We start from the raw sequence: 11,945 nt of genomic DNA on the forward strand, positions 1-11,945 counted from the left end.
TCCTCCTCTTGTGGGCTTATACAATTGACTATTTTATGCTTCGGAATCTACTCTACTAGGGTAGCCTGAATCTACCAGCTTTTTTCTTTTTTATTCAATTTCCGCTTCGCCCTTTTCCGGGGAGCAGGACAGAGAAGAAAAGACTACATCGACAGAAAAATATTTAAATTGGGAAGACTTTTTTTCCTCACCTCAACATTATTCTCAGGGTCAAGCCAGCCAGACCCTCTTCTATCTATCTACGTAATAGAGTGCCATCCCGCTTCTGCCAGAATCGAAGCCAATACGTGGACGCTTAAAAAGTCTTCTAATTTACACATTGTTTTCATCATAGCTGTTACAATTTGATTTAAGACCTCCTTAACTTTCTTGACAAGTTCTCTAGTCATTGGTCCTCCTAATCATTAAATGGGTGTAATTATATTTATTATCTTTTCTTGATTAGGCTAAAAATGTTGTAACTTCTATATAGTCAGTGAAATATCAAAGCAAAAGATATCAAGCCAAAATTACTTACCATTAGAATTTAGAAATCCCATACACTACATATCATGATCAGAATAATAGTAAAATTCTCAGATATATCTTGAGCTTTGAGTAAGAACCCTTCTTGATATAATCAATTGCCCACTTTAGTAGGATTTGTGCAAACTAGTTATCAACAGCCAGCAGCTTTTAGAAAGTTATCATAGGGACTTGCTGCTGGTAGTTTGAACAAGTGAGGATGATTCTGAATTGTTGCACATAGCAATGGAACAGGATCAGAATTTGCTTTGTGTAAATCCATAGCAACAATCTCATCAAAGAAAGGAGTGCTCATCTGCATGTTACACTATTTTATTAGATGCTGAATTTAAAACTTGTGTATGTAGATGATACTGTTATAGAGCTAAAGGCATTAGTGTCATCTAATAGAAAGCTTTAGGGTCTAAATTCTCTAAACTAAGGAATTACCTTCTGAAAACCCACATCCAAATCTGAAGAGATGTTTGCTTTTTTGGTGTCCTTGTTTTGAATTTCTAAAGGGAAGTTCCTAAAACTTTCTTGCTTCAATTGGGTAGCCATCAATATGGACATGTTATGTTTACCCATCAGAAGCACTTCACAGTTATGAGCCATATCCTTGTAAGGTACATCATATGCAATTGATACAGAAATTCTCCCAGATGAATAAGATGTATCTGATATCTACATTCACAAAACACGGTGTCGGTGTCAATCTCCTTGGTATTGATATGAGAAGAGCTTCAAGCACAATTTAAAACAGAAACAATTTATGGGGGCAAGAAATGGGTAACATACTAATTCTAAGAGTTGATTAGCACTCAAAAGACTAGGGAGCTCCATGGACAATCTTGGATTTTCTTTTATTTGACAATCAAATATATCGGGAATATAATCATCATCAGTTGAAACAAATGAAGCATCCTGTAAAATGCAGAAATAATTACATCAGTATCCCCTCACAAAACAAAGTATCGAAATATAAACAGTTTCTACTAGACACACCTTTTCTGGCATATCCATAGTTAATGGGAATCCAAGTGGGCACAGATCATCTATTGAGAATTCTTTTAGCAGATCTTCCCTTAACGAGGATAATTCAGGCTGCACATATGGAAACAAGTTTATGATGCCTAGAAATGCAAAACAAAACAATCCTTACACTGTCCAAAATATAACACAAGTAGAAGCCTTACTTCTGACATATTTTCCAAGCTCTTGACAATTTCTGAAACAAAGATTTCTCGATCTTGGTGTTCAGAGGTCAATAGTTCTGAAAGTGTGTGTAAGGCCCTATTGTCGTCTTCTTTAGATCCATAGTTGATGGTCAGATTGTCAGGTGAAATGCTTACAGCTTGTAACTTGTTATCCTCAATCAAATGAAGGTAGGGGTCAACCTGTGCCAGAATATGAAAAAGTTGAAGTAATATAGTTATTTACTTCCATTAATCACATAAAGAACTAAAAAATAGAGAAGAGAAAAGCTCAACACAGCTTCTCCACAATCATAGTACGTCCATTAATGACATCATTATTTTAATCCAAGTGCATTCTTAATAAAAGTGTGTAAATAGAATTGAAAACAGAACAGGCTACACAAGATCTTTAGGAAATACTCACCTTTCTCTCTGTAAGCACTGCCTTGGCGCTATGGACAAGAGAGGCAACATTGTATGCTTTTGAAGTAAACAAAATCATTGAAGTTGCCAAAGTAAATAGTGATCTACGATGTGATGGTGGTAATGACCCTGTGAAATAAAAAGTAGAAATTAAGAGTTGAAAGGCTTGATTACCACAGTCACTCTGTTCCTTCCCGGCCTCGTTGCAGAACACAGGACGAGAAAGTAGGAACTAAAAAATTACATAAAACAAACCAGAGGGAAAATACACATTCTAATCCAAAGAAAATGACATAATTGGTTCTGTTCTTTTAAGCCCAATAACTTAAAATGCGGCGCACATCTTAATAAATATTTCTCTTTCTGAATGGAATTCACCAAAAAATTATCCAACCAGGAAGGAAAGCCACTAACTTCCTAAAATTACCAACAAAACTACACCTTAAACTCCAAACTTTAAGCAGTATAAAATCTATCCTGTATATAGGGAAGGGAGCCGTATAGGTTCTTCTCATTATTTGATCTGATAAGACAAATAATTCAGCATAGTCTCTCTATTTTCAAGCATAACAATCAAACTCGAAAACCAGATAAGCTTAAACAAGCTGATACGTGATGCGTGTTGGCTAAGACATACTTATCACTGGCAGTCCCAAGAATATAATAATAATAATAATAATAATGTGTCTCTAGATTCTCATCTAAGCACAACCAAATTAGTGTGAATGGGAGCTCACCTTTAAAAGAAATATTCCGCAAAGAAAATGCAAGTTGAAAACTCTGGACTAGGACCTCGTGAAAAGAACTCTACAAGCAAAAGTAAATTTTTGATGTGTTAAAGGAAAAATTAATGTCTCACTCATGGAACCCCTTGAACAAGTGACATCATATGAAGATCACAATCACAAAAGACTTGAATCATGCAACATGAGTGTCGAGTTATTACCTTGGTTCTAGAAAACAGAAGCACCAAGCTGTATGTATGAGCAATTGCTTCATAATTTGCAGGAATATTTTCAGTAAAGATAGACTGAGCCCAAATTGAGGATAGCAAGAGATTTATCTGATGGCTGCTTAACCTGAGAGTCGCAGCCTCCTGTGTTCAAATAGAAATGTTAACAATGAAAAGAATTTGAGCAAAAACAAATTTGGATTATGGTGTAAGCCACAAATGTAACAACTATAGAACCACAATCACATCTTAGCATATAATCATCATTGCAAGGCTCACCAACTCCCTGTTAGCATTGCTTGTAGTAACTTCATCTCCTGCAGTTGGTTGCAGTGTACTATTGACACAATACATCTGACTATGGGTTGACTTCAACCTGTTCAAGAATCCACCACTTCCATTAACTGGTAACTCTCCATCGGCTACGCTATCATTATTATTTTGACTTATGCTTTCACTTGAAAACTGTCTCTCATGTCTTAGCTTCTGAAACAAGGCAGCTGAAGAAGAGAAAACAGAGACGGCTCTGGAGAGTGTTCGTGGAATACCTTTGGGGTCAGATACAGACAAACACGAACGAGGAAACACAGAGGTTGGTACTAAAACAACAGAGAAGATTCGGTGCGCTCCGACTCGTGTTTCATAATCTGGATGAACCATACTTAGAAGTAGTTGATGAAACAGTGCCTCAGGGAATGCCTGAGATATAAAAGAATGGTTTTAAACTTTTAGCAGTAAATTTAACCGTGAATCTTAAACCAGCAATGAAACTGAGAAAATAGATACATCATGAATATCCACTCCTTGCCTTGCTTTTATAGGACAAATTTGGTAAGGAGGCTACGATTTGAGCAGTTCGATAAACAGCAGTGACTGTGGCTCTTGATACTACTGTAATAGTAGAGATATTCTCCAACATAACAGCCATAGCATCAAGAATCGGACCCGCTTCTCCAACCTGTTCGTGACAGCATTTGTAACTTATCGTTATTGTAAATCATGAAGCTTTATAAAATTCAAAAGACAAAAGAAAATCAATAAAGTTGGGGTCATCCAAAACATTTATTTATTTATGACTCAATCACTTTGAAAGTTTTGATATAAACTTGATTGAACTGTGAAAAATGTGTGATACCTTATTTGATAACTGTACAAGGCACCTGTCCAACGCTTCTCCAAAATTTCGGTTCCAATTTATTGTTTCGGTGCTCAGATTTGACTCATCAAGGGAATATTGTATGCTCTTCCGCAAATGTCTCATTAAATCACTTACTGCGCAGATTATTGCTACAGAAGGTTGCACCTTAATATATTGAGCAAGTGAAAATATCACTTCAATAATGTCCAGTTGAATGTTGGGTTGCTTAAGAACAAATCTATGATCCAGATGCTTAATTAATATTGACAGTAAAACATGTGTGTTTTTCCCTGCAAAACCCAGAATGAGAATAATGATTTAAAAGCCAATTTTATGAAGTACTCAATGCATTGAATGGACAATTCCCAGTAAATACTTATAAAATCTAATATGAAAAATATTATACCAGAATCATCAATTGAAAATAGCATATCCTTTAGAACGTAAAAGGCGAGACCATGGTCTATAGTCCATAAGCTTCCATTGTCAAAGTATCTAAATAAAGGTTCCATTACACGACGAATGGAAGTACCATCCTTGGCTAAGTTGGCCATATTATGTAAGCAAACCCTGGACCAAAATGATGGATCCTTTGCGTCCTCTCTGCATGAATTCAGGAGACAAAATGTGTTTATAGACAACGAAACAAAGGGAAGAAGCATGAAGCCATTTCAAACCATTTCTGCAAAATTAGCATTTACATTGTTGTATTTATTTCGCCTTTGTCGTTCAACATATTCCTCCATGATGGGATTCTCTTTTCAACATCAAGAGGAGCGATGTGACCCTCGGTTTTCAACACTTGTTGGACCCACATATTCTCAGGACCTTCTTTTTCTTTATAGTTGAGTTTTTCCAAATTTCTATTTGGAGCATTGTAATTTTCCAATACAACAGTAACAATCTGTAATCAAATAGAAAGAAGATAAAATAAGATATCAATGTTACAATATAGTGCAGTCTCTATTTTTTCTGTAGTTTATCATAAAAAAATTTGTTTACAAGTGGCTTCAACCAATTAAAATTTTAAACTCTCTCAAATGGAAAAGAAGGGAAGTCACAATTAGAAAGTGTGAAAAGGTTATATAAGTAAGCATTAGATTTGAAGATGTAAAAGGCTACTTACATTATCAAACTCTACTGATATATGAGAGTGTTCACCCATATATTGAACCTACAGAACAAATTCAAAGTTGTAAAGAATATCTATTTAGATCATATTATAATAGTAGTTGCATTTTCTAAAGGAATAAATGTTTTAAGTGATATAATGGATCAAAGTCGGAATGTTATACATAAGCCGTAAGTCAGAATAGACTGCAAAGAAAATAATCGAAAACTTATTTGATTTGAGTATATAACCTTCAAGCAGTTCTCATAGGGAAAAGTTGGAATCTAAACAATTACGGAAACACAAAATGAATACCATTGAAGAAAGGACTTTCAAACCAGCTGCCCAAACGTTTTTTGTCGTTTCGTCTTCCCCTGATTCTTGAGCTAATTGACAAATTTTTGGGATAAACCCCTCCAAGTTGAACTGGTAAGTTCCATCAATCTATAAATTTTGAAACATGTTAAGTTTCAAAATTTAGCCACTGAAGTTTAAAGTAGTGTAATTTCTGAAGAAATAGTATAACAAACCTGATTATTTACTAAATCAAAAAGTGTGTGGCATCCTATAATTCTCATCTCATTCTGTCTTGTTTGATCCAGCAGAGTATGAATAATAGTTAGCAAGCTACTTGCCAATAGTGGCCTATATCAACAAACATTAAAACAAAAAATTATCTCACATTCTCTGAAGTATTCAAATTCAAGGAAGTTAAGAAAGGATCAACAATGAACTTCTCGTAACATTAGCTTCTATAATTACAAGCACAAAAAGAAGTCTTACCATTCTTATGACACCGAGACTTTCTCTTGACATAAGGGCATATACCTTTTTTTTCTAGGTGTATACATTAGAAACTTTCTAATAGGTTATGACTTACAAGAAACAACAAAGATAATTTTCCAATGATAAGAGAGATGTGAAATTTTCTTAGAGACAAGAAAAGATCCAGGCATAATTAGCAGTACAAAACCATCAACGGACAAATATAGAGCTATCTGTATATAAGAATAACAATACGAGATATATGAACTCACATTTGTTCTTTACAAGAAAACAGCAATTTCCTGTAAATGCACATGACTATTTTTGTTGAATGGAAATTCTCATTTCGCAGCTCCTTGTAGCACCTTTGCTCAAGGGCATTAGTTATCTGATCACAAATTATTTAGTTACATTGAGTATAACAACAATCCTGAAGCATTCATAAACTTTAGCTTTTATACTTAAAAATACAATAATCAAGACAACTTTATAATCTAGTTATTGAAAAAGTATGAAAAAAATATATTAGAGAAACCAGATATTATGCATATGAAGTCAGTTAACCAAAAGAAAAGATACAAACAGAATTTTCATGATTTTCTCCAGAAAAAGTTGTTAGACATCATTTCACACAACATTATACCAACATTTTGTTGTACTTTCATACTAATAAAACCAAAAGAAAGGTTTACCTTTGGTATGCGTAGAGGATTCTTGGCAGCGTAATCACATAACTTTCCTATTTTTCTATCATTTGGCCCTTCCTCCTGTCAATCCATAAATACTAAATGAAATCAAAATCAATAGGAAGGATGAAAACAAGCATTTGCATAACCAAAACATCACAATGTTGCAAACACAAAAAAAGGACAGACATATATCATGCTTCCTAGACAAAATTGGAGAATATTTGCCTGTATATTCAGTAAAACCTACTTTGAACAGTCCAACATAACAATAAACTAACTCAAATAGAATCTATATAACACCGACACTTTAAATTGAAGACGTCTCAGATACATCTTACATGTAATTGAATTTAATTAGTTGCATTTTCTCACATTAATACCGGTGTGTTAGTCTAGTAGCACCAGATGTCTATGTCTATTATCACTATATTGGAACCACTTTTGACATAAGAAATATAAAAATAAGAGAATAATGAAAACAATAGACCTGATGATTAGGAGGGAAAATGTCTGCAATAAGTTTCTTGTATCTCTTCACAGGCTGTCTTGACCTTGCCCTCAAGGAGGGACAGAAGAAACAAAGGGTGCCACAAGCTGGCAGAACTTTGCGTGAAATTACACCAGATACCGCACTCATTTTTCTGTCTTGAAATTTCTCCCAATAGAGGGAAAAAAAGGTTTTCAAATTGGCTTGAAATTGAGCCTTCTTTCCCTTTTAAGAACAAATGGATTTGAAGTCCAAAAAGGGAAAGAAAGGCTCAAATCTGAAATGGGGTGTTATGATTATTGGTAGTGTAATGGTTATGAAATGATGAAGGGTTGGTTGAAGGAGGATAGGTATGCAGATGCATGATGATGGGGAAGGAAGATATTGCATTGCATGCCTGGCATGGCACCTCCAAATGATGCTTTAACGTTCTCTCTACTTCATGCAACGGTTTCTGCCCTTGGCTGGTCCCATTCATCATCACGCCTTTTTATACTTATATTTTTGGAGGAATAAATAATATTGTTATTATATAAATATTAGTTGTCACCATGAAAAGGTGGGGTAAATATCCTCTCCATTCCTTTAAAAAAATGGAGAGGATCTTAACTCAAAAGAGTCATTTTCTTAAACAAAAATAATAAAATATAAATTTATGGTCCAATAATACTTAATTGTAGTTGTACCCAAAAAAAATCTCTAATGATAACATCAAAAACGTATCTAGATGTTAATTTGGAATTCTCCACTTTTTTATTCTAACTCAATGAATACAGCAATAAAATAATGTTATGTCTATATTATTTTGTTAAATTCATACATACGATGAATATTGTTTTTTAATAAAAATATTATTTATAAAATAAAATTATTTTTAAAGTTATTTTTTAATACAAATATAAAATTTATCATTAACAAACTTTATTATGGTATTAATTATGATATTAATTACTTATTTTATTTATAACTTATTAATCAAATTTATTAATTTATTAATCGATAAAATACATAATATTAATCATATTCTAATATTACATTATAAAATATAATAACTGATCTTTACATTCTATTAATCAAATTGGAATGTTAAATTATGAAACACATGAAGTATATCAAATAAAAATTTGACGTTAAATTATAAAATATATGAAATATAACAAATAGAACTTAGATAATGAATTATAAGTAAAATAAGTGATTAATGTCAGAATTTAGTTAATATTAGGTAGTTTATTGGTTAATTAATTATTAAATTAGGAAAATGAGTTATAGGTAAATACGTGATTAATAACATATATCTTTGTGGTTAATGCAATAATAAAATTGATTAATAATAAACTTTATATTTATGTTACAAAAATAATTAATTTTTTTTCATAAATATTATTTTTTATATAGAAATAAATAAAAAATATTGTTTATCGTATAAATATAATGTAAGTGTAAGTGTAATAAAATGTTGTAAGAATAACATTTCCCTAATTTATAATATTTTTGTTTTTCTATGAGCAATGCGGCAAAGTTTCATTAGTTGGAATTTGTACACATTGGATTGGATACATTACTTGATAACTCTAATGAAGATAGATTTGTTAGGGTCATAATGTCACTTTTGATATGAGTTGTGTGTAAAAGATATATCTCGGTTTCTTCTTAGATTGTTTAGGGTTTATCTACGGTATACAAGTTCAATATTCATAAGATCAACTGATGAGTCATAAATATTTCTTTCTTTCTATTTGTTAAGGTCATTCAATAGGAATAAATTCCCTTGTCTTTTTGTTTGGACTGATAATTTATTGTTGTTAGTAAGTATTTAGGTTTTTGCGTGTTAAGGCGTATTGACCCTCAATCAGATGTGTCTACTTTGAGTCGGCCTATTTAACTCAGCCAACTTACATTGATCCAAGTTGGGCTTGCCTTGTGAGATGACTTGTAACCGAGGTGGGCTCTCTTGAATTCGGGTTTAGACCCGACCCACATTTCTGAACATGTACACAATCCCTCAAACATGAGGTTTGTAAGGGCGAGATACTTTTTTTAAGGAATCAGAATGTACACGGTCCCTCAAGCATGAGGCTTGTGGAACAAAATGTTGTATGTGACAAACTGAATTGAACACAGTTCCTCAAGCATGAAGCATATAAGGGTGAGATGCTTTATGTGAGGTACAAGATTGTACATATAAACCTATTTATGATCTTTTGGGGAATACAAAGTCGTGCCTGATCCTACAAAGGTTTTCTTCTTGCCTCTTGACCTCCATACTTTTAATAGGGGTTTAGGTTTAATTATTCCTAGCTGCCTTAGGATTCATATAGAACTTAGGTCATCATTAACTCTACATTCATAGGATACTAGCCATAAGTGTGGCCACATTATTGTCTGCCACTCGCACATTTAAGTAGGCATCACCTCTTCCTATTCCAAGTTAGTTCAGTCTTTATTTTTATACAACTCCTGCATTATCTATTGAACTTTTTTCTCTTCTCTCGCTCACCGTTCGCTAGCATTCTCTGGAAACATCCCGGTCTTTTTCTCTTAGTTACTCTTAATTATGGTTTTTATTCGACAGTGTGATGCATTTGGGAAATCCGTAGAATCCTAAATCGTTTCGGAGACAACTAATTTGTGAAACCAATGCTTGAAAGCTTCAAAACATATAATGGAGAAAGTGGATTTGGAATTATGGAGAAGGAGATGTTCGATTAATCCAATAGTTTGTCTTACGATAGTGACAATGATTTGGTCTCTTCTTTCTCAGGTTCTTTTGAATTCATCATGGAGCTCTCCCCCTCCCCATCAAGTACCTTTTATGAAGAGGTTATGAGTGTTGATTCCCTCTGTCTTGAAGATGATTGGTTGGAAGCATTTCGAGTCGGCTTGGAGCTATTAAATACGGATAGCAAAGTCGATGTCATATTCGAACCTTGTGTTCGACGTGGAAAATGAGTTATTTAATTTCTATGTCGGTGTCGAAACCCCCATACACGAAGGTGAGGAAAGCAAAATGGTTTATTAAAAATCCATTTAATCCCTAAGTCTTTTTCTCTTTGTTGATATTTGGTTTTGCATATTTTTAGTTGTCGAACATAGGAAGAGGACTAGAGATGATGCTAGTGCTAAATTGGAATAGAGACAACCTAAAGTTTAAGCACTCCCAAAAAACCAACACATGTAAGTTTTTCAATCTAGATGAGTTTTTTTAATCATTATGCATGTTGAGGACGCAATTGCTGATGGAAAAGCCGCTGAGGTTGAGACTGAACCTATCCATGTCGAAGACTCATCTCCTGATCCTCCAACAGAAAATAAAAAACCAAAAACAACTAGAGTTATCACTAGAAAAATCACCCATAGTCCAAAGGTGGCCCCTAACCCCAAAACAAAGAAAGAGAAAAAACTCACCTTAGACAAAGGCGAAAGAAAGACCAACACAGCCAGAAAACTTATCTCTAATGAAACTGCGAATTCAAGCATACATGTAGATGTGCAAAAGGTAAGTCTTCTTTCCTTTGTCCTTTCAAACTCAAATTGTTTTGGAAAATACTAACACTTGCCTCGTGCAGGACAAGCCTTCGACCAAACTTGCGTAGAGTCTTAAAGGCCATATGCCTCAAACCATAAATTCCCATACCAATTAACTAGATCCCATCATAGAAACTATTGAAGAAGTTAATCAATCCAAAGAGTTATATGACAATGTGTCCCATGATTCGGCCAATAAGAATCTACCTTCTAAGTCAACATCTTCAAGAGTTGATGGAGGATATGGAAATGAAATGGACGAGGATGATGCTTCTCAAGGGAAAACTCTTGAGCAAGAAGATCCAGGATATATCTCTCCTTCAAACATCCCTAAGCCAACCCAAGAAGCTCACAAAAACCCAGACATCGTTGCTCCTCTAATCAATATTGAACACATATCTGCATAAACCACATCAAATGTCGAAAAATATCTTTCAAAAATATCGACGGCAAACCAAACTCCTTCAACCAACAAAACTCTATATCAAGGAGAACTGGAGGAACTGAAGAAGTCAAATCCATGTGTCTATATAAAGATGATGATGAGCAACAAACGTAGCTCGGCAGATAAATGCTCAAGCTTTTCCACTATCTCTGGAGGAAACAAACCACTTCAAATTGTTGATGGGGTTCTTTGATCGCGTGACTATATAAGTCTGTTGGATTGCTATCTACAATCGCACAGTCTATCGCGTAGTTTCAAAAGATATCGAACCCACATGGACTAATAATCAAACTAATGATATCTATCGATGCTATGTAAAGCTAAGGCGAATGATTTCTTTGATTAAAAAAAACTGAAACAAAAGTTAACTTAGAAAATATGATAATAAAGAGAGAGAGAGAGAGAGAGAGAGAGAGAGAGAGAGAGAGAGAGAGAGAGCAGAATATGGATTACACGCACCTTAGGGACTCTGCAAAAGATTGACTCATACTTACGGTTAAATCTTGTTCAGTAGAAAATATCAGTTTAAAGACTAAACCTCACACTCTCGCGCTATTGAATAAAGCCACGCTTCCTAACCATGAGATTTTTCTCTCGCTCGCCCATTTTAATTAAGAAATGTATTTTGAAAACTAAACAAGTCATAATCGATGCCTAAAACGCTCTCGCCCTCTTTTGGATCGATGCCCCGTTCCTACTATCTGGTT

General features: G+C 34.0%; 1 protein-coding gene across 1 annotated transcript; it reads right to left on the reverse strand.

Moving 5' to 3' along the window:
* Nucleotides 1-498: 498 nt before the first annotated feature.
* On the reverse strand, nucleotides 499-7,717 carry LOC127091715 (protein SEMI-ROLLED LEAF 2). Its single transcript, XM_051030400.1, has 19 exons — nucleotides 7,266-7,717; nucleotides 6,782-6,856; nucleotides 6,362-6,477; nucleotides 5,855-5,969; nucleotides 5,640-5,768; nucleotides 5,340-5,387; nucleotides 4,915-5,117; nucleotides 4,620-4,816; nucleotides 4,211-4,503; nucleotides 3,884-4,033; nucleotides 3,355-3,774; nucleotides 3,070-3,219; nucleotides 2,861-2,930; nucleotides 2,125-2,252; nucleotides 1,701-1,901; nucleotides 1,510-1,608; nucleotides 1,303-1,428; nucleotides 955-1,188; nucleotides 499-820 (listed from the first exon to the last, which is right to left on the reverse strand). Exons 1-19 carry the CDS (start codon nucleotides 7,413-7,415, stop codon nucleotides 659-661), a joined length of 3,066 nt encoding a protein of 1,021 aa, XP_050886357.1. The 5' UTR covers nucleotides 7,416-7,717; the 3' UTR covers nucleotides 499-658.
* Between the last annotated feature and the right edge of the window lie 4,228 nt (nucleotides 7,718-11,945).

This window comes from Lathyrus oleraceus, chromosome 6 (assembly GCF_024323335.1).
Source record: "Lathyrus oleraceus cultivar Zhongwan6 chromosome 6, CAAS_Psat_ZW6_1.0, whole genome shotgun sequence".
NCBI classification, from domain to species: domain Eukaryota; kingdom Viridiplantae; phylum Streptophyta; class Magnoliopsida; order Fabales; family Fabaceae; genus Lathyrus; species Lathyrus oleraceus.